Source organism: Brassica oleracea, chromosome C8 (genome assembly GCF_000695525.1).
Source record: "Brassica oleracea var. oleracea cultivar TO1000 chromosome C8, BOL, whole genome shotgun sequence".
NCBI classification, from domain to species: Eukaryota; Viridiplantae; Streptophyta; class Magnoliopsida; order Brassicales; family Brassicaceae; genus Brassica; species Brassica oleracea.
The window spans coordinates 36,836,007-36,859,009 of NC_027755.1; the positions used below are offsets into that span (position 1 = coordinate 36,836,007).

The 23,003-nt window shown below is 31.7% G+C and overlaps 3 protein-coding genes across 4 annotated transcripts in view; all 3 read right to left on the bottom strand.

Moving 5' to 3' along the window:
* Positions 1-1,340: 1,340 nt before the first annotated feature.
* On the bottom strand, positions 1,341-5,797 carry LOC106308251 (phosphoinositide phosphatase SAC5-like). Its single transcript, XM_013745396.1, has 16 exons — positions 5,488-5,797; positions 5,039-5,243; positions 4,806-4,971; positions 4,476-4,698; positions 4,305-4,381; positions 3,969-4,156; positions 3,792-3,889; positions 3,594-3,721; positions 3,369-3,497; positions 2,964-3,267; positions 2,752-2,873; positions 2,583-2,681; positions 2,330-2,491; positions 2,084-2,242; positions 1,855-1,930; positions 1,341-1,752 (listed from the first exon to the last, which is right to left on the bottom strand). The coding sequence occupies exons 1-16, from the start codon at positions 5,572-5,574 to the stop codon at positions 1,639-1,641; spliced, it is 2,337 nt and encodes a 778-aa protein (XP_013600850.1). The 5' UTR covers positions 5,575-5,797; the 3' UTR covers positions 1,341-1,638.
* A 7,170-nt stretch (positions 5,798-12,967) lies between these two features.
* Positions 12,968-18,746, bottom strand: LOC106307243 (phosphoinositide phosphatase SAC5-like). Of its 2 annotated transcripts, none has more exons than XM_013744144.1 (16): positions 18,469-18,746; positions 17,374-17,578; positions 17,117-17,282; positions 16,674-16,896; positions 16,515-16,591; positions 16,159-16,346; positions 15,794-15,891; positions 15,579-15,706; positions 15,347-15,475; positions 14,510-14,810; positions 14,297-14,418; positions 14,100-14,210; positions 13,811-13,996; positions 13,553-13,723; positions 13,351-13,378; positions 12,968-13,185 (listed from the first exon to the last, which is right to left on the bottom strand). In XM_013744144.1, exons 1-16 carry the CDS (start codon positions 18,526-18,528, stop codon positions 13,105-13,107), a joined length of 2,274 nt encoding a protein of 757 aa, XP_013599598.1. In that variant the 5' UTR covers positions 18,529-18,746; the 3' UTR covers positions 12,968-13,104. The 2 variants fall into 2 exon arrangements, with proteins under 2 accessions (XP_013599598.1, XP_013599597.1); XM_013744143.1 differs by having other exon boundaries at positions 14,510-14,813.
* A 3,362-nt stretch (positions 18,747-22,108) lies between these two features.
* Positions 22,109-23,003, bottom strand: part of LOC106307244 — a gene marked incomplete in the record, with an annotated part of 1,527 nt that continues 632 nt past the window's right edge. The window contains 1 exon segment of the mRNA XM_013744145.1: positions 22,109-23,003. Within this exon segment, the coding sequence (XP_013599599.1) occupies positions 22,137-23,003 (867 nt within the window).

A 23,003-nucleotide genomic window follows, 5' to 3' on the forward strand; every position in this document is an offset into this window, starting at 1 on the left:
AGATTAGAAATCAAAGATTTGGTGAAGTGAAGCTTTTTTTAAAGGAATATGCTTCACTTTCTCCCAATCCACTGACTTAATAAATATTTTGAAATTGAACGCACTGTATCTCTGACCATGATCCATGGCAATTACCAGGTATGTCGTTTACACTTTCTGTCTTCTTGTTTTGTATTGGATTTGTGCCTTGGTGCTGTGAAATGTAGATTAGATTTGATTGAATTAGGAGAAATCGATTGTTGGAATCTACGATCATGATCTCTGGGAGTTTCATCGATTTTGCAGTGTCATGGATGCTGAAATCAGCGGAAGTGTGGTTCTTCTTCACACGGAGGAACCTAAAGGACCACGAAAGAGTGTCAAAGAGATTTCCAGGTTTGTTTACATTTCATTCAACAAATTGGATTGTTATCTCAATATTTGCTAACGCTTTGTTTGATTCTTATTAGAAGGATAACGAGGGTTTCGTCTTGTGCAAGATATTGAGAAGAAAACTCCTATCAAGAGAACTCCTCATACGATAGTCACAGACACAATCATGGTAAAGATAATCACCAACTCTCGCTTATTCTTTTCATCTCAACTTGTAAAAAATGAATTGTTGTCTCAAATCACCTTAAACTCATAAATGAATACACCTGTCTCGTATTCTTATCGACAACACGAAATCTACTAACAAATTTAATGAAAATTGTACAGTGTATGTACCCTGCGGTTTGCTTTGATATTATGAATATGAAATAATCATCAACAAAACATGTGATGTGAACACATAATATTATTCAATATCATTCATTAATGCATGTTTTCTAATTAATATGCTACATCATCCAATCAAATCTTCTTGATATATGAATCCGACTAATTAGTATTGATTTTTGTATTCACAACTTACACTTTTTGATATCTTATGGCATTCCAAGCTCAAATCCATTACCGAGTGGTATTTTTAGAGGGTCAAAGATGTCATATATGTTCCTCGTGAAACATGGCTTGTAAGAAGAGACAACCTATTTAATTACAACGTCCATGTTTGATGCAATAAAAAAACTGAGTCACACACAATTAATATAGAAAAATACATCAATCCTAATTTCGATTTATACTACTCAAAGATTGATTTGATCCATTGTTAAATCACAATAACAGTGACCAATCCGGTTCAACAGAATTGGGTCGACATGAAAAAGACCAATAACTTTTCTAAACTGGATGCTCATTCACCTAAATATGCGAAGGCAAATAAATTATTTTTTGGTTTTTTTGAGATGCTTTATGTTGAAAACCCATCCAATGGATATGTAGATGCTCTTACTTACAACTTCTTCTAATCACACACTTTATTGAGCATTGGGCCACAACAAACGACTACAAAATTTACCAAACCAAACCCTCTCTATATTCCAAGAATTAAAACAAACAAAATTCAAAGTTTGTGGGTGATAAAGAAAAGAAGATAGAAATCAATTTTGGTAGGAAAAAAAAAAGGAGAAACAACAAACGGGGAGGATCTTTACAAAGCTGAGTCGGGTATTTACAAAGATGTGGCTGTTATCGTGTGCTTCACGTTATCATGCCCGCCCAACCCTTCCGTATGTGCCAAGTAACCAGCGTTACCTTCCGCTGCATACCACAGTTTCATCTCCACACCCTTGAAAATGCTCTTCCGTGTTGCACCCAGTGATAGAACTCATTTGAGAAGCCAGGTACTAAAACATATTCACCTTCTGTTTGACTCGGACCTGGAAGAAACTATAAAGATGGGAAAAATCGACCAGCGTCAGTGTCTTTGTTTGCAAAAGCTTTACATGAACTTGAGTAGTTAAGACTGATATGATGATAGAAGGAAAATACCTCAAAATGGTCCGTGCCAGTTGTAGAAGTGAAGGACTCGGCTATGTCGCTGAACATGTTATCTGACGACATGGAGCTACAAGAAACATTTAGAACATTAATTCACCAAACTTGTATATATATATCTCAACTTACTTAGAACAAAGTTAATGTCTGAATATTGTAAATGGGTTTTCATAGTGCCCTTAGGGTAATATATCAGAATGCTAGTATCAATGATAATTTGTACCTGCAACGTTCAAACATTTCATCTGCGGTGGTGAACTTAGCATTGTACGAGTGTGAAAAGCCAGGTACATCATCCAGCCCTTGAGAATCAGACGTAGAGCCACTGTCTGGAAACATCTGTTTGGATCCTGTTCCTCTCAAATGATCTTCAAAGTGGACGCTGAAGATGGTTATCAAAGATGAAGAAGAATCAGAAAGGAATAACAACCAATGCTTGCAACAAGTTAAAGAGACTTTGATGAACAACCTTGGAGAAGCTGGTTCTGGCTCAAAGAATCCAACTTCTGAATTAGTTTCCCAGCCACCGTTTAATCCTTCACGTGAAGGCTGAGGATTTTCGTTTATCAGCTCCTCAATATCCAAACCCTCCAAGAGGAGGTTATCAGAAAAGGATCTCGAAATTCTTGGCCTGAAGTTCATATTGAAAATTAGAAGATAACTTAGTCTATGTCAACTTTTAAATTATGGTAAAAGTTTACTTGGACTACTGGTTTAGTTACCTCAGGTTTTCTATATCTAGGTTTCCAGTGTTGTGCTGGTCAGACCGCAACTCCCATAGGGCTGGCCTCCCCAATTGAGGCCCAGATTGCCCCAAGAACCTGTCAAGAGAAGTAAATCTTTAGAGTAAAGAAAACACTTTAAAAAAAAAGTTTCTAAAATGAAGCTTACATATTGATGGCATTCTGCTTCTCACTGTCCATATAAGCGTTGTTGTAGTGGCGACGCACAGCTGTAATCATATCACGGTGCTTCATCATCATGTTCCAGTCACCTCTCAGAGCACTAAACATCTGTTGAACCATAATATTTCTAAAGTTGTTACACATAGTTCAGTGATCCATCTCAAGCCTTGAAGAAAAACCTGTTGGAAAATAAATCACCTTGATGTGTGCATCCGAGCCAGCATACTGCATTGCAATTGCATCACCCATTTTTTCGTAAGCTTCCATCAATTTCTTTGCCAGGGGATTGTTTTTGTCGACGATAGGAGGTCCAGTGATACCTAATAGATGCAGCTGTTGAGCAAGAGCTACCAATCCATGGGCGTACTGAGCAACATTGGTACGATCCAAGCAGTCTATGCAGTTTGACCTCAAGACCCCATTTTGAAGCGAAAATATATCTGCCTTCAAAGCTTCTTCTTCTGGACTAGTTTCCTCTTCATCCTCATTCATAATAGGGTTACTGGAGCATGGTAGCATTGTATTAGAACTCACCAACAAATGTGCAAATACAATCATAGATAGACTTCATTTGAAGGACATATATATGCATACAAAACTTACTTGAAAAATGAGTCGTTAATTACAGCTTCAGCTCCTACACCTAAAGGAGCTTCACAGAAAAACAAGTTAATTAATTCCAATGCTCTCTTCCCGTAGTTACACAAATGCTCAAATGCACCATCAGCTCCACTGCAAAATTCAAGGGGTGAAATTTTAAAAGGTGAGACTTATTAAACCAAGCTAGTAATATATGCTTGATGTATAGTTGCATAAATGAAGCAGCACCTTTTGTAGTGTTTGTTCAGATCAAAATGGATTGCCTTTAAATGGTTCTCCCTCGTGGTGCCTTTGTTGATAGACGAGATTGCCTTTCCAAACTCTGCTCGTAAGATGCTCTCTCTATGCTTTCCTGTCTGAGATATCACAAAATAACAAAGTTACTAAATATTCCAAACATTAGTATAAAGACTTGAATTGTCCTACCTTTAGAAGATTCAGGATGATTATCAGCCTTCCATATCTCTGTTTCAGATTCTCAAAATGGCGTCGAGTGGCCACGTGTTTCACGTCCTTATTGTTCACTGTGAAAAGTAAAAGTGACGAAAAGAAGCGTTAAGATGAGGAAGGATCCTTTTCTAACAATGTCATATGGTTGCTTACATATTATGTCGGGTTGTGGGGTGAACACAGATGTCTCCTGTGACCAAAATAGCGGTATGGAGCCTCGCATCTGCACAACTGATGTCATTGGGACTTTCTGACCCTCTGGAACCTCTTTGGTAACAATCTGCTCTATCTCAACCTCATTGGCTACGTTGCCTGCGTCATTTATACCACGCCTTAAATATCTGCACATTAACAAAGAGAGGAGGCGATGTTGTTCTAGCTAATATTTAAAGGCATATCAAAGACTACTAGTCCGTGAGACATAATACATATATCTTAGAGAGCTACTAGTCCAGAAGAAGACGCAATTAAATCATGATGTTGAAGTACCTTGTACCAGCATAATGGCGTGAACGCCGAGCAATGACAGTGAATACAAACTCTTCATCAGATACTGAACACTTAGTCTGTACAGAGCAAATGAATAGTAGATATATTAGGTCACTTGAGCTAGCAAAGTTTTGGGAAATCTCTAGAATAAACCATTCATATAGGCTTTACCTGTTGAAAGAATCCGTATACAAGTGAAACTGTCCATACGGTATTCTGGAGGATCCTTCTGATCCCATGTGTTAAATATTCATTCCACACGAACATGGTTTCGTCATGAATCTCTCCACTCTCAGTGTTGCATACGTTCGTCTGGAGCGTATACATGAGGTGATATGTGTAGCTGAAGTAGAAGTTTGTTCTAACATCCACCATTTTTAGGAGATTCTTGTACCTATAGATACAAGCAAGTGTGTTCTGTTAATTAAGTTCACACAATATAGTTTTTTTTTTTTCTCATATGAATAAACAAAACCGTTACAAGAACGATCAATTAAATACCTTCTCTCGGCTAAAGAATTAGCCACTCTTGTCTCAGGGGAAGGATATGGGATCATGATCTGTTCAGTCTCTGCTATACCATAAACAGCATGGCCGCAGATCTCGCCCACTTTCTTTCTTCTTTTAATCACCAGCATGTAGTAAGGCCCCAAGAATCTCACAAACCCTGCACACAGAGTATTAACATTGATCTCCACTAAACGACAAAGAAACACAAAGACAAGGCTTAGTACCGATGATTCCATAGCAAGTAGTCTCTGCTTTAAGGCCACCAAACTTCTGGTTCCCTCGACTAATCCATTTTTTAAGTTGGACGATTTCGTCATGCGTATACCTTGTAGGATCCTCGAACAGATTCAACTCTGTTGGGTCGGTTCGATCAATCTTGAGAATCCTCCAAAAGGTCTTGTTCTCGTCTCTTCCAATCAGGTAATAATTCTACATCAAACCAAAAAGATCGGTAGTGATCTTGAAGCCATAAAGCAAAACAGAGTTGAAATATTATATAACTATAACAGAAATAACTAACAAGTAACAACGAAAGACTATATACATTATATGAAACCAAACAGTCTCATCAAACATAAACCGGAACATCTTACGGAATCCGAAATGCAAACCGGAAAAATAATGTATCAACGCAATTTCACATGTATGAAAGAAAGTGGATGAGATGGTGTACCGTGTGAGTGCTGTAGAGCTTGAATTTGTGAAGAAAGGGCAAGTCAACCAGTTTGCGCCTCGGCTCATCCCGAGGCTCCGATCCCATCAGACCAAATTAATTTTGAAAATTCCGAACCTGGAGAATGCTCGGATCCGGTTTGACCCCGATTTCGAACCGGTCGATACAGAGAAATTGATCGTCAAGATCAAAACGAGATTCTCAGAAGAATCTCGGAATTTGATAACGACGACGAAGGAAGACTATTAGATAAAAGAGTGACCAGGTCGGGGAGGAAGAGAGAAGAGACGACTTGTTTAAAAAAAAATCAGGTAAAAAACTAATTTAGTTTTTTTCGTTAATCTTTTCGGCGCTAAATCGACTGTATATTTATAGCGTTTTTTCGAAGTAGCTTGTTCTAAAAGGTTACTACCTTTTTTTACCTAAACACAGTTTGTAGTAAAAATGAGATCAGAACTGTTACTTTTTGAGTGAATTAGTAAAATAACTATTTTGGTGAAATTTTTAACAAATTACACGTAAAGATTTGACTTAGAAGCTATGTTATTTTGTCAAACAAAATAACGATTTTTAACCTTTGCATATACCTCTAATGTGATGATGTACGGTATTGGTGATCAATAAAACATAGAATACGTAAAATACCAAAATTAATACATAATTACAGAAAATAAAATAGTCCATTGAATTTTAATGTCTGTTATACATTATACATATATGTTCTTCAGTTAAAATGATTTCACCATTCTATACAATATTTAACGTATGTTAAATTTACAAATATCATAAAACTAGATAAAAATATAAAACTGTACAGGGGGCGGAGGCAGCTTAGTGGGTGGGGGGGGGGGGCCAGTGCAGCACAACATCTTCAACATATTACTTACCTCGTACTGGGGTGGCTACACAGTACACACCACTTCAATGGAGATCAGTGGCGGAGGCGGAGGCGGAGGCGAGCCAAAATTGTTTTTTGACTGGGGTCAAAAAAATTTATATATATAACAGATTTTTATCACTTGCCAAAATACTTACTCCGTTTGCTAGTAACCTAAAATATTTTTATTTCCGTCTTTTTCTTACGCTGAATTTGTTTATATCAAGCGAAGTAAAAAACAGAGTTTTCATGCTACCAGGGGCGGAGGCAGCTTAGTGGGTGGGGGGTCAGCTGACCCCACTTCTTTTTTGTACAAAAAAATTTTAGATAAAATTTGTATAATTTTTTTATTGACCCCATTAAAAAAATAAATTTGACCCCAGAAAAATAATTACAAAACATTAAAGACAAAATTTAATTACAACTAATATATTTTTATTTTTAAAACTTTGGATTTATATTAGTTTTAATCTTATTTTTCTATAATTACAAAACTTTAGTAAATCACTAAACATATTTTGTAATTTTAAACATTGTTAATGTTAGTTTAATATAGAAACATTAAAAATAAACAAACTTAAAAAAAAAAGTTTTAAGCTATGAGTGAGTGTCGAGTACATTTCTAATTTTTTTTGGAGTAATACATTTATAATTTCTTTGGTCATTTATACATTATGCTTTTGATTTTTTTTTTACCCCAGTACAAAAAAATTCTGGCCCCGCCACTGAAACTGTACGCGTGTTACTCTGACTATTATTTCAATATATAGACTGCAATATATACTATTAGAAATTGTTAATATAATAATTGGTGATCAGCGAGGTAAACATTGTATATGTTGCATGAGATTCAAGTAATGTGATGGATGCAATAAAAGATAATCATAGAAAATGATATAAGAAAGCACTCCTGAGTCCTGACGTTACAAATTGTACTATACTACCTATTATGTAATACATTATAGATAGTATATAAAATTTGTAGCGGGGAATTCCCAATATCTTTTGCAGATATGGACGAGATATGGCTTTTTAGGTTCTATCCGACGCAATTAGATTAGGAAAATTGCTATAAATACTACATTCATAGTACTATTTTTCATGTTTATATTAATTACTTTTACCTTCATTTTTTAATGAAAGGTAAAAGACACTTATATTCTTATGGCTAACTAATTTAGACATAGAGTTTAAAGTTGAGAGGTGGGGTAGGATTTTTGGAACGTGAAATTTAGAATTCTAATAAATATATAAATAAATACTTAAATTTTTTAAAACATAATTTTCGATTTTCAAAAAGAAATTTTGAAAAAAAATTTCTAAAAAAAATTTGAAAAAAATCAAAAAAAAATTATAAAAAAATTCTAATTTGAAAAAGTATAATTCGAAAACATAATTTTTTTTTAAATAATAATTTATTATATATATAGATAACAAATGTATAAGAGTCTTTGCCACTTAATGAAAAATGATATTTTTGAAAAATGTTCCCTTAATGGTGGTAAAGATGAAAAGTAGTACCATGAAAGTGATAAACATGAAATTTCTCTTTTAAATTAGTATAATATAAACTACATCATGACCATTATGTGGCTATATATCAAAACAATATATAATAGAACAAATTTATGATTTATATAAAATAGAAAGATTATGTGTTTCATATAGAACAATAGAATTTTATCAAATATTACATATCTTTTTAGAAAGTATATATTTGTTTTATATTTGTTTTAAAATTTTAACCATATTGTATTAAAACTATGTTTCAATTAATATAAGTCATAAATTTATTTAACTATTAATTATGAAACTAGAAGTAAATATAATCAAGGAGGAAATAAATTTAAATAAAAAAATTAACTGTGTGTCATGAAAATGCAATAGTCATTAATATAAATTATACATACAATATTCTAAGTATTTGTTTGTTATTGTTGACTTTTTTTTTGGTTAAAGAAGAAAGTGTCCCTACTTTTATTATCTTTTTCTTTGTCATTTTAAAATCTGGAAACGCTCTATCCTTTTATTTTTCTGTTTAGTTGGCCAGTTTGAGAATGTATATGTAAGCTAAATTTCCAAAGTATTATTATTATATTGTTTAGTAAATAATGAGATCACGATGAAACTATATTTAACAGGATTAAAGATTGTAGAATAATTGATCTCAAATAATGTATCTTCGCATTATTTTTAACGATGGAATGTCGAGGTGCACGCTAAACACATGGAGGAAGATTGGGTCCACATATCATCCATAAAATATGATTTACAAAGATTAATTTTTCTGCAAATGATACTATTCTTTGTCTATAAATGTTTATTAATTTTTTCCAGCCTGCATTAAAATTCAGTTAGTTCTAAATAATTAGAATAAACAAGTTTATAGATGATAGATTGGTGTCGATAACCCAATCGGTGTATATGGCTGGCTAATCTTAAAAGTAAATGTACATTTTACGGACATGTAGATATGTAGATAAGTAGATATCGTCGGAATTATTTTGATTTATGAAATATTAACTTTATGAAACTGAATAAATAAAACAATTACATTTATTTTAACGCTGAATAATTATCCAGCGTTAAAAAAAACAATTACATTAAAATCTAAATATTATTATTATTTTTTTGTAACTTAATCTAAATATTATTTTCAGTTGAAAAATGTAGAATTTAACCATGGACGATGTAATTCTCAGACTAAGCAAAACACCCACCATAACTTCAGTTTAGTGATGGTTTTTGGTAGCATAAAGAACTGAAAATGCATATTACAAACGGTTTGATGTTTCGGATCTGATTAACTATACTCCTTTTTTAACTAAATATTATTTTCTATCAAAACACAAACTGAACACGCAATGGCCGACCCCGTCTGTTTGTTAGAATAACCAAAGCCCTCTTAGTGATGGACATGTGTTACGTATAAGATAGATTATATACGAGATTAGTCTTTCTGTCTTTTTTTTTTAATACGACAGACCACACGACTTAGCTAAATGTAAACAATCCATTCATACAAAGGTTTATAAATTAAATTCTATATATATCTGTATATTCATCAATTTACTTGCGTGAGAAGTAAAATTGTTTCCAAATAGTATTTGTTAACGATGACCTTGGAAATAAATTACAAAATTACTATAATGGGGTACTAAATATAGTTAGAAGAAAAATTCAAGTGGTTTATGGTTAAAAAATTCAACATAGTTTAGTAGATGAACGATTATAATAAACATGATCCGAAAAGACCTATAAATTTTGTTAGTATTTTATTGCGCTTTCTGGTTTCTACTATGGTTAACTCTTATTCTCACATGCACTTAAAATTACAAAAAATACATGATATTTATATTAGATAATGCATATATGAAAATTAACTTCAGTTTGTATTTTTAATGTAAATTCTTAATAACTTTCTGGTTCTAATTTGTATCAACTGGAATTTTACTACCGTACAGAAATCTAACTATAAAAAAATTAGCAACACTTGACAATAAAAAACTGCTTTACACTTTTTTTTTGCAAAGTATAAACTACACCAAAAATTATTTTGCTCAAGTAAAACTGAATATCAGTTTGAATAAAAATGCATAACATATTTTCATCAAAATAACTCTTTCCTTTTGTAAAATCTGTATTTAGAATTTCTATAATATTATTTAATAAATCAGTTTCTTACGTATTGCGATCACGTTAATTCTCATGATGTTTAATTACAGAGGCACCCTAAATGAATCAAAATATTATTATTTAATAATATATGCCAATTCAAATTTTAATCTTAGTTTCCTTTTTATATTTTTCCTAATAACATATATAATAAAAAGTAAAAATTCATATAAAAACGAAAAAATTATAAATAAAAATTTTTTTTTATGAAAATATATTTTATATATAGTGTGATTTCATAAAAAGGAAAGTTCACAAAAAACAGTTTTGATGCTAAAAATAACCATATCTATAAAACATAATACTAAACAGCATATATATATATATATATATATATATATATTTTAAAATTAATAAAATATCTTATTTATATCATTTATGAAACACATGTTTGATATATGCTACTATTAAGATGTTTATTCATTTTTGCATAATATATTTTTGTTAAATTTTAATCTTGATTGAAATTTTATATACAATATTTTTCAAACTAAATTTAGAAAAAAACACTATAAACTTTAATCAAACCTAATATATCACTAAAAATTCTTTAAGGCTTAATTGTTTTTTTTTTTAATTTTGTATATTTATATAAACCAATATGAGTTTCCATGGTTAAGATTATTTAGAATATTTTTAATTTATATTTTGTACATCTAAAGTATAAAGTTACTTAAAATTTTATTGATATCCGTTCATAAGTTTTCAAAATTTTATCGGTAATGTTCATTTATAAAAATTCATACTTACCATCATTTCAATTTGTTCTACTATTTGTACAAACCCACAGATATCAATTTTACAAAAGAATTTATGAAAGTATGTATACACATTTAAGATGAAGAACTAAACTAATGCATGAAATAAAACTAATCAAATTTAGTTTAACTAGAATCAAGACTAATTGTGGTTCGATTTAAAGAATTATGTATAATTCAATATAATCCACAAATTAGTAACTTAAATAATCTAAATTTCATGCCCAAAATCAAAAGTCTGATTCCCAAAAAAGAACAAAATTAATCAAAATATGAATCTATCTCAGCACAAAAAAAAATACTAGGGCCAAAATACTATAGTTAAACTTGAAGAAATAAATACAATTCGATATCTCTAAGTAATAACCAAATTTATTAGATATTATAAATCCAAATTACATGTCAAACTAAAATAATATAATATTACTTAAATAAATCATACATCTAAATTACAAAATAATTAACATTAGAATAAGAATGTTAATAATAGTAATATATTAATTTGTGAATATTTATATGTCTTTTTTTTACAACGTGAATATTTATATGTCATGCACGGAAAATTACCTAGTTGTAATATAAATGAGACGTACAGCAAAAACTTTTTTCTTGGTTACTAGAACTGAAGATGATATCAATATATAAGTTCCGTTCATTTTTAAAAAAGTTACGTCATGTTATATGATGTCCGACCGATGTGATAGCTTCGCAATGCCTTCTTTAACATCTAGAGACGCCTTTCTAGAACCAGAACCTCCCCTACAATTTTATGGGTCCTATTCAAAATAAAAATCCTAACTTCACAGGATACTATTTGTTTATTTTAAAACCATAACAATATATAATTTATTCAATGTTTTATATTTTCATAAACAAATTCTTTATCCATTTTTTTTAGTTTGGCAATTAATATATGTAGGCTTTTACCAAAAATACACATCATACATATATATAATAATATTCTTCTAATATAACTCCTTGTCTCCTATAAAGTGGGAGCTTCATAAACTCAGTTTACAAAAAAAAAAGTGGGAGCTTCATTTAAATGTTTCAGATGAATATCTACAGACCCGGCTCGTATCGTCTCTAACCATGCCAGCTGGTATTATTGTTGGACTAATTAACGAAGACTTAAAAATGAAAACAAAAAGTCAATATTTAAACGAGTTGCTTTATTTTTGGAATAAAAATGACTTTGGCTGCAGAAAAAAATAAAAAACAAAGACTGGCATCACATCATGTAAACCTTGATTCATTCCATAATCATTAGCATTGACAAAACTGAAAAACCCAATTATTAGGAAATTTATAATCAAAGACGAAACAATTTTCAATTTTATAAATTCATCACGAGGTATATATGTTTTTCATTGTTCGACAGCAATAAATGGTAATGGCCGATTTAGACGTGCTACTGTACTGGTTTGATTCACCGAAGAAGCAATAGAATCAGTATGCTACATAAAATATATACTCTTATTAAATTGTTTATATTTTAAATATGATATATATATATATATTTAATTTATTGTAAATTTATTTTAAAATGTAAATTTTATTTTCTGGATATAAAAATAATTTTATGATAATACTAAATAAAATACTTTAATTAATTATATATTTTCTTAATTTTATCAATTATAAATGCAAATGCTCTACCGAAATTTCATACGAGAACATTGGCATTAACATAGTAAATGCTTTTTTATATGATTTTATTAATAATTAATGTTGATTGGATAATGTAAAGTATAATATTTATACTAATGATCTGCTAATCAAGGCCTATGCTAGGCTCTTCCAACTAATTTGAACGCAAAGTTAGTAAGTCGGTTCAACACAATCGGATTGGCATGAGAAAGACCGATAACTATTCTAAACCGGATACTCATTCACCTAAATACAACTATTTGTTTGTGAGATACTCTACGTTGTAAATCCCTCCAATGGAGATGGATATTCTATTTCTTCCAACGTTTTCTTATCACACACTTTTTTGAGCATTGGGCAGCAACAAATGACTATAAAACTAAACAAACCACACCCTTTCTATATAACAAAAACAAAAATCAAAGATATAAATCAATTTTGGTAGGAAAAAAAAAGAGAAACAACAAACGAGGACCTTTTAAAAAAAAAAAAAAAAAAACAAACAAACGATGACCTTTTACAAAGCTGAGTCGGTATTTAAAAAAGATGCGGCTATTATTGTATGCTTCATGTAAACATGTCTATCCAACCCTGCAGTACCTGCCAAGTAACCAACGTTTACTTCCTCAGCATAGCACAGTTTTATCTCCACACCCTTTACAATGCTCTTCCTTCTTCCACCCACTGAGCGAAATCATCTGAGACGCCCTTAAAGATGGAAATTGGACCTGAAGGAACCTAATAAAGATGGGAAAACCCCACCGAGTCAGTGTCTTTGTTTGCCAAAACTGACAACTTGGAAGTTACAAGTAACTTCAATACTTTAACATGATTACCAAAAAAAAAAAGAAAAAAAAAGGTAACTTCAATACTTAAGACTGATATGGTAATGAAGAAATATACCTCAATAATTAAGTCTGACGACGTGGAGCTGCAAGAAACATTTAATTATTAATTCACCAAACTTGTATATATGTATCTCAACTTACTTAGAACAAATGTCTTCATATAATAAATGGGCTTCCAATGTGCCCCTTCTTATGATAGGGTAATATATAAGAATGCTATTTAGTAAGGATGTATAAGGATGAACAATGATTTTTACCTGCAACGTTCAAACATTTCCTCTGCCGTAATGAATGTAGCATTGTATGAGTGTGAAAGACCAGGTGCATCTTCGAGCCCGTGAGAATCAGACGTAGAGCCAACCTCTAGAAACATCTGCCTTGATCCTATTCCTCTCAAATTATCTTCATCGCGAATAACTGAGTGGACTCTGTATATGTTATCAAAGAGGAAGAAGAATCAGAAAGGAGTAACAATTAGTGTTTACAACAAGTTAAAGAAAACTCTGATGAACCACCTTGAAGAAGATGGTTCTGCTTCACAGAATCCAACTTCTGAAGTGGTTTCCCAGCCACCATTTGAAGTGGTTTCCCAGCCACTATTTAACCCTGCACGTGAAGGCTGATGATTTTCTTGTACCAGCTCCTTCGGATCCAAACTCTCCAAGATGAGGTTATCGGAAAAGGATCTTGAATGATTTGGCCTGTAGTTTATATTGTGTAATGGAATATAATCTTAGCATTTGAAAATATATCAACTTGTACATTCTGGTAGAGAGTTTCAGGTTAGTCAACAAAATTAGGAACCTCAAATTATTGATATTCAAGTTAGAACTATTTCTCATAGTGTTTCGCTGGTCAGAGCGCAACTCCCACAAGGCTGGCTTCCCCAACTGAGGCTTGAATTCCCCCAAGAACCTGTCAAAAGAAATAATCCATAGACTAAACAAACACGTAGCCATTTTATAAGAAAAATAGATGGAAAGTTTCAAAACCAGGCTTACACATTTATGGCGTTCTGCTTTTCGCTGTCCTGAAAGGTGTTGTATAAGTGGCGACGCAAAGCTATGATCTTATCACGGTTCTTCTTTATTATGTTCCAATCACCTCTAAGAGCACTGAACATCTGTTAAACCATTATTTTTTTAAAAGTTGTTACTCATAGTTCAACGATCCATCTCAAGCGTAGAAGAAAAAAGTGTTGGAAAGCAAATCACCTTGATGTGTGCGTCTGAGCCAGCATACTGCATTGCAATTGCATCACCCATATTTTCATAAACTTCCATCAATTTCTTTGCCAAAGGATTGTTCTTATCGACGATAGGAGGTCCTCTGATACCCAATTTCTGCAGCTGACGAGCAAGAGCTACCAATCCATGGGCGAACTGAGCAACATTAGTACGATCCAAGCAGTCTATGCAGTTTGACCTAAAGACCCCAGTTTGACGCATGAATATATATGCCTTCAAAGCTTCTTGTTCTGAGCTAGTTGCCTCTTCATCTTGATTCAGAATAGGGCTACTGGAGAATGGTAGCATTAGTATTAGGACTTACCAACAAACGTGCAATACAAGTAGAATTAGGTATTAGATAGACGTAGTGAATGTCGTTAAAAAAAAAAAAAAAAAGATAGACGCAGTGAATACACAGCTCCTGTTTCAAAAATTTAGTTTTCCGGTTTGTCTTTTCAAAAAGTTTTTATTTTTTTCGATTTTTCAAAATATTTTAGACAAAATTTTCTTAAATTATTTTATTTGAAAAACACTCTTCAGATATATTTTAAATTCAAAAAGTTATAAATTTTATCCTAAATAATTTTACATCATAAATATAATTTTTGACCAAAAAAATATAACTAAATCATAAAATAAAAAAATCAACTATAACTTTAAATGGATTTATACGGTTCTAGTGGTTACATCTAAATTTTCACAGATAACCCTAATACATCTTAAAACTAACTGGATTTATGCAGTTTCAAAATTTGAATGGGTGAGTTCTAAGTGAGATGGGTTTATCGTTCCATTTTAACTTCCCTAACATACCAAGCTTACTTGAAAAATGTGTCGTTAATTACGCGATCAGCTCCTATGCCTGAAGGAACCTCACCGAAAAATAAGTTAATTGATTCCAATGCTTCCTTCCCATCGGCACACAAGAGCTTGAATGCACGATCAGCTCCACTGCAAAAAAAAATCAAGGAAAAAGGTGTAAAAGTTTTAGGAGGTAAGACTGGTAAAAACAATCCACCAACTTGTGCTTATAATAAGTTCAAAAATGCAGCACCTTTTGTAGTGTTCATTTAGATCAAAATGGTTTGCCTTTAAATGGTTCTCCCTCCTGGTGCCTCCGTTGATAAACAAGATTGCCTTTTCAAACTCTTCCCGTAAGATGTTTTCCCGATGCTTTCCTGCCTGGTATCACAAATAGCATAGATACACACTTAATCTTCCACAAACCAAATGCAGTGTATAAAATTTGACTTGTCTAGGAAAGTCCACTTTTAAAAGATTCAGGATGATTATAAGCTTTCCATATCTCTGTTTCAGATTCTCAAAGTGGAGTTTAGTAGCCACGTAATTCCGGTCCTTGTTGTTCACTGTGACAAGTAAAAAAAGAGAAACAGAAGCGTTAAGAGAGTCAGAACTGAGGATCATTTTTTTTCTGAATGACTAGGAGGTTCGTACATATCCTAACACAGGCACATGCCATTGAAGAGGAGACTCGTCCTAACGGAACTTGAACATATGAGCTCTTAGAAATCTACTAGAGTTTTTCTCTTTTTTTTTTGGTCGAAATGTTAAAAAAATCTACTAGAGTTCTAACCATTAGGCCAACTTCTCGTTGGTATGCATTTGGTGCTTACATATTATGTTGGGTTGTGGGTTGAACACAGATGGTTTCTGTGACCAAAATAGGGGAATGGAGCCTCGCATCTGCACGACTGATGTCATTGGAATTTTCTGACCCTCTGGAACCTCTTTGGTAACAATCTGCTCTGTCTCAACCTCGTTGGCTACGCTGCCTTCCTCATTTACACCACGCCTTAAATATCTGCACATTAACAGATAGAGGAGGCAGTGATTGTTCTAGTTCAGATATAAAGGCATATCAAAGACTAGCCCCTGTCTTTGAGAGGGAGAGCTACTAGTCCATGAGACGGAAGCAGATATGAGAAGAAGAATAAGAACGTAAAGTAATGGTATCAAGATGCAGAAGTACCTTGTACCAGCATAATGGCGTGAACGACGAGCAATGACAGTCAGTATAAATTGTTCATCAGACACAAAACATTTAGTCTGTATAAAGCAAAGGAAAAGTAGAGATTAGGTCTTGTTGAACTAGCAAAGTTTTGGGAACTCTTTAGAATAAACAAGTTACCTGTTGAAAGAATCCATATACCAGTGCAACTGTCCATACGGTATTCCGGAGGTTCCTTCTGATTCCGTGCGTTAAATATTCATTCCACACGAACATGGTTTCGTCGTGAATTTTTCCTCTCTCAGTGTTGCATATGTTCTTTTGGAGGCTATACATGAGGTGATATGTGTAGCTGAAGTAGAAGTCTTTGCTAAGATCCACCATGTTTAGGAGCTTCTTGTACCTGTAATACAAATGGGAATATTAAGGATAAAAGTCTCATATCGGAAACTGGAAAGGATTTTAAATAAGATGGAGCCAATTCACTTTATGAACTGGTTTTAGGTTGGAAGCTTATCTAATTCAATAAAGAACATGTCAGATATGTGTTTTGCTAAGTTAGTTTACACAAGAATATTTGCATATGGATAACATAACCGTTACAAGAATTATCGTTTAAATACTTTCGCTCGGCTGAAGAATCAGCATCTATCGTTTTCCTGGAAGGATATGGAATCATGATCATTTGACTCTCTGCTACACCATAAACAGTATGTCCGCAGATCTCGCCCACTTTCTTTCTTCTTTTAATGACCAGCATGTAATAAGGCCCCAAGAATTTCACAAACCCTGCACCAAGAGAATCTCATCCATAAAATTCAAAACAACACACACACTGAGAAAAAAAAATACAATGCTTTGAGACAAAGTCTCTCAGTACCAATGATTCCATAGCAAGTTGTCTCTGCTCTAAGGCCACCATACTTCTGGTTCCCTCGACTAATCCATTTTTTAAGTTGGGTGATTTCGTCATGCGTATACCTTGTAGGATCTTCGAATAAATTCAACTCGTTTGGATCGGTCCGATCAATCTTAAGAATCCTCCAAAAGGTTTTCTTCTCGTCTCTCCCAATCAAGTAATAGTTCTGAACAAAAAACCAATGTATTCACATCTTTTATATTATTACAGAAATAACTTACAACCGAAAACTCCACGTTTTTTTTTTTTTTGTGAGAGGGCCTTTAAGCCGAAGACTCTAAGTTATGGGGTGATTGAAATAACCCGTAACTTTATGTTTTTTGGTGTAAAATTTAAACAGTAGATTTTATTGTTTTAAATTATTTTGCTATAGCTTTGTAAAACACTATTTGTTCTAGAAATAAAGCTATATACAACCATTTTTTAATTTTATAAAGATTTTTTGGCTGTAAAATTTTTAATACAAAAAAGTTTGATTAATTGATTTATATGATATTAGACTCAATTTTGGCTGTCCAGAACATCTATAACTACAAACAATCACCCATATGTCAAGCTAACCTTCATGCCTTACACTACAAAGTACAAACCATATGAAACCAAACAGTCTCATCTAACATAAACCGAACCATCTTACAGGGTTTGCGGATCGGAAAATAATTATAAATATATATATTGGACCATATATTCTCTCCTTTCCAGAAACATAGATTTTTTTTTCATTTGTACACATATTAATAAAATACATTAAATTTCTATTGTAAATATATTATATTCTATAATTATCAATTTTAATAAAATTAAGTTAGTAGTAATTCAAATAAATTCAATTATTTTTAAAAGTTTATAATTTACTATCAAATAATATATAATTATAAAAACACAAAAATATGTTTGTGAAACAATTTAAACATTGTATCTTTATGAAACGTAGGCAAGTATTGCATTAATCGCAGTTATCGGTAAATCAGTTGAGGGTAAAATGATCACAGCAATTTCGAACAAGAAGAGTAACATTCACGTAACTAAGATTAGAAAGTAGAAGAGATTTTGTACCGTGCGAGTGCGGTAGAGCGTGAATTTGTGAAGAACGGGCAAGTCAACCAATTTGAGCATCGGCTCCGATCCCGTCAGACCAAAAGAGAAACCCGACCAGACCAGACGAGAGATAACAAGAAGTCAAGAACGAGAAGTCAAATAGATTTTCTCACAAGAATCTATAGAATTTGCGAGGCAAATAACAAGAAGAAGACTATAGGATGAAGAAGATAGAAGAGTGGAGCCGTCGAGGATGTGACCAGGTCGGAGCCTCGGAGGAAGATTTTTAAAAGGTCAAAAACAAATTTAGTGTTTGCTTTTTTTTCTTTGTAAATCTTTTCCGCGCTAAATCGACTATATTTATAGAGTATAATACGCGGCCATTTCCGAAGTACCTTCTTATAAAAGGTTACTACCTTTTTGCCTATCCAGTTATTATATGTAATACTCCATCCAATTATTATATGTAATACTCCGTCTGTGATTGTCAAAAAAAAAAAAAAATTCGTCTGTTTCATTTTAAGTATCGTCTTGGATTTGTGCACACAGATAAAGAAAATAATTAATTTTTTATATTTTCTACATAAAAACACAACTACCTATACACTTAACCATATTTCAACCAATAGAAAAATAAATTGTTGAATAAAATTAATAATTTTTGTATTGAAAGTCGAAAGCGACACTTATTTTGAAACGAAATTTTTTTTTTACAATGACACTTAATATGAAACGGATGGAGTATACATTAGATCAAAACTTTTACTTTTCATATTTTTCTTTATCAAATAAAATATTTTAAAGGGAAAATATAAAAACTAACCTACTTTATCCGAGAACGTTCAATAGACCTTTAGTTAATTTTATCAACATAAAATTATATTAATATTTAATTCTTAAATATAAATATAATGTATATTAACATTTTGTCAGCGATTATTTCAAAAATTGATTCACACTAAAATTCTAAAACCACATGCATTGAGGATTTCAACAATTTTTCGAGAATTTAAAAATACAAAATGATAGAAATAAAAAGAGAAAATATATCATATGAGAGACTTGAAATATTATTAAAATTTTATTTTACATATGTCATTCATAAAAAAACACTGATACCAATTTCATTAAAAGTTAAGTCATTTATAATTTGAGATAGAATAACAATTTAAATTTAAAATATTTTTATAAACTTAATGTGTTTATATAAAATAGTGAGTCTCTAAAGTTTATTATTTCAAATTTTGGTTTATTATTAATTTCTAAAAAATACATTAATAAAATATTAACATATTTTTGTTACGTTAAAATAAACATAATATAATTTTGTTTTTATAAATTTTTAAAAATATTATCCATAATGATGATGATATTATTTAGTAATGTAGTTATTTTCTATTTTTATTTTAAATAATTAATGAAGCGTCGATTTCTCAAACATGTATTAGAGTCTCTCATATGATAAGATTTTTGTCTTCTCTTTCATATCCTTGAATTATTTTTCTTTATTCTAAATACGAAAGACCATAAGAAATACTCCCACTAATGATATTGTAAATAATAACTTAAAATCATCGATCTAAAATTCGGTTTAGGCAGGTGGCAAATTGGTTATGGTATAATCAAAACAAAATTTTTAAAATACGACTTAAGTTATTTAAATAGGTTTAAACTGGTAGTTTTAAATCGGTGTAAATCGCTATAAATCGGTTTAAATCGATTAAGTCAAGTAACATCTAAGTAAATTTCAAATTACAAATAATTCAATTATATAATCTTTACCATTACTTTTTTTATAAATAAGTGATGATATTTTTCTCTAATTTTTTTTTTTAGTAAATCCAATTTTAAATATTTCATCAAAGTAATTTTATAATTAAGCCCAAAATTTTCAAAAATATAAATATAAGATATATAATAAATAAACAAATAATTCATTTATGCTTAGATCTCGTTTGTGTCCAAAATAATCCCCATAGACGCTAGACTTCTTTTGAGCATCTAACACTCATGTAATGACTTGTTAAGCACGCTTTGATCCTAAGTTTTTACAGTTTTACCTTTCTTTTATTATTAGTTATATTTTCATATGATATATATTCTAAAATAAATCTTTCATTATTAATTACTCTGATAAAAATTTATTCTTTTTATCATTTTTCGTTGTCTCTTTCCATGTTTTTTTTTTGGTTTATTCTAATCAACCAATGTTCATGTGCTGAGATAATGCGACTAATATAATTTGTGTATAATTGTGAGATGTTTAAAACTTGACAGTTCAAATGAAAATATGAATAGTATTTATACTGGTGACTTTTTAAAGTTTGCAAGAGTTTGAATCTTTCTAATAAATTTTAAAGGTCAATGAATAACAAAATTGTTTAAGTGGGTTTATTACTTTCATTTAAGTTTTAAATTTCTTTAGTTTAAATAAATGTTATTCTTTATACTATTCAATTTGAATTTTTTTTTTGTATTTTCTGTTTCTCATATGTTTTTTTATATAATATTAAAATTTTCCAGTTTAGAGTTTGAAACTATGATTTAAAATTAGATTTTACGGTTTAGAATTTAGATTTATGAATCACTGATTAGAGTTAATTACATTATTATGTATAATTTGGTAAATTTATGTTAGTCTTTTACGAACATGCTAATACTATTCTCTAAAAAGATTTAGTTATTTATAAGAACTCAAATATTTTTTATTATGTGTAATTACTGTATGTGTTTATTGTTTGGATGATAGCATTTTATCATATCTATATTTAAAAAGTGAAGTTAAGCAAAATTCCAACATATTTGATTTATAAACTAAATTTGATGCATTAAAATTAAAAGTAACAGTAACAAGAGTTTACAATTGTTAGATAGAAACTTTACAATTGAGAAAACATATATGTATTTTGAGAGAACATATGAGAAAAAGATAGGGAAAAGTTTCACTTATGAAACTTGAGAGTTGAAGCCGATGATTATATTGCAACCACACAACCACTATCATGAGACAGGACTCAGGAGACGGTGAGAAGAATGATGACCTCCTAAAGGAGGTGATCAGCCTCTACGACCCTTAGAATTCCGTCCTCTTACCATAGTCCACTGCCTCTCTTGAATTTTCGGAGTTGGTTTGATTGGTCTACCTTCTCTGGTTCAGAGGGATCACCCATCTCAAACCTTGTACACTCATGATGTCAACAAATTAACTCTCTAATCTATGTCAGAAAATTAACTCTCTAATCGTCGTCATCCACCGTAGAGGTATTTATAAGATCATATATTTGAACAAAATATTTATATCCATTTTGAATAGTATCGATTTTCTTCTTTTAAACTAGTCACATGGATTGTAAATGTATCTGCTATCCTTTGATAAATTAAATTACTGCATATACAAAACAATGTTTTGTATGCAGTCACGTAAAAACAGTAGAGTTGCCACTAAACGAATAATCTTCTGATTTATAAGAGTAAACCATCTTAAAACTTTAGTTTCCTAACACTTTTTACATAACGTTCGATATGCATATTATTTCGGTCAACTATATATGTTACATAACTAAAAATATCCAAAACAAATATCCCTATTTTAAAATCTAGAAAGGCTGTCTCTATCTAAATTCCCAAGTTATTCTTTTTTTTTTGATCAAACCGCATGCATTACTTTAGAAGAGTTTACACCCCAACTAGGGTATGGTTACAACCAAAGAGAAAGCTGATTTTGCCACTGGATCAGCCTTTCCATTAAAGTTTTGAGAAATGAAAGTGCAAGATATAACATCAAAGTAAGACAAGTAGTGATAGATATCAAACATGATACCGAAAAGTTCCGGCTGAGATCCACCATTCTTCAATAGCTTGATGAGTGATAGAGAATCAGAGAGAACTGCAAGGGATCGGACGTTTGAGTAGACGACAGTAGCTACCGCAAGACGAACAGCAATGGCTTCAGCCATGAGTGCTGATGATACATGATTGCGAGACTCGCATAGGTTTGGTAGGGTGATGGTACTCTCACCCGAGAAGATGACTCCAATGTCGCAGTTCCTAGCCTTGGCATCCCAAGCTGCATCCACATTGCAGAGACGTCCTCGTATCTCGACAACACTAGGAATAGCAGAGATGTGACACCAAGATGTTGAGCCTTTGAACAGTACAGAGAGTGAATCATCTGTTGAGTAATCTTCCAGTCTAGAGGCTGACAGTACCACACATGAGCAGCAACAATACAAAACCAATGGTAATAGGAAAGTTGAAGTTGGTTTCAACAGAGTGGTGATAATCAAGATCTGAAACCACCACCTAGCTGAAAATCTGCAAACTAACATTAAGTATTCCACTCTGGAAGAAGTTAGACAGATCTGAAACCAAGAAGCAATAGGCAGCGAACACTCTATAGCAGAGTAGAAACAGCCAAGAGACATAAGGATGTAGCCAAAGGACACAGAGTCTATCAGTACAATACCAACTAAAGCTCGAATCACCCACACATCTAGCATTGCATCCCATTCAAAAGAATAGGGATAACCAGAGAGTAAGGAACTAAGGTGAAC

Bases quoted from the DNA above. Each gene is read 5' to 3' on its own strand.
- LOC106307243 (XM_013744143.1), bottom strand. From the start codon at position 18,528: ATGCTCAAATTGGTTGACTTGCCCGTTCTTCACAAATTCACGCTCTAC. The intron at 17,283-17,373 runs GTACTGAGAGAC...CTCTTGGTGCAG, and splicing joins AACTTGCTATGGAATCATTG to GGTTTGTGAAATTCTTGGGG. The intron at 16,897-17,116 runs GTATTTAAACGA...TTTGTATTACAG, and splicing joins GATTCTTCAGCCGAGCGAAA to GTACAAGAAGCTCCTAAACA.
- LOC106308251 (XM_013745396.1), bottom strand. From the start codon at position 5,574: ATGGGATCGGAGCCTCGGGATGAGCCGAGGCGCAAACTGGTTGACTTG. The intron at 4,382-4,475 runs GTAAAGCCTATA...TGCTCTGTACAG, and splicing joins TATACGGATTCTTTCAACAG to ACTAAGTGTTCAGTATCTGA. The intron at 3,498-3,593 runs GTGCTGCTTCAT...TGAATTTTGCAG, and splicing joins CTGAACAAACACTACAAAAG to TGGAGCTGATGGTGCATTTG.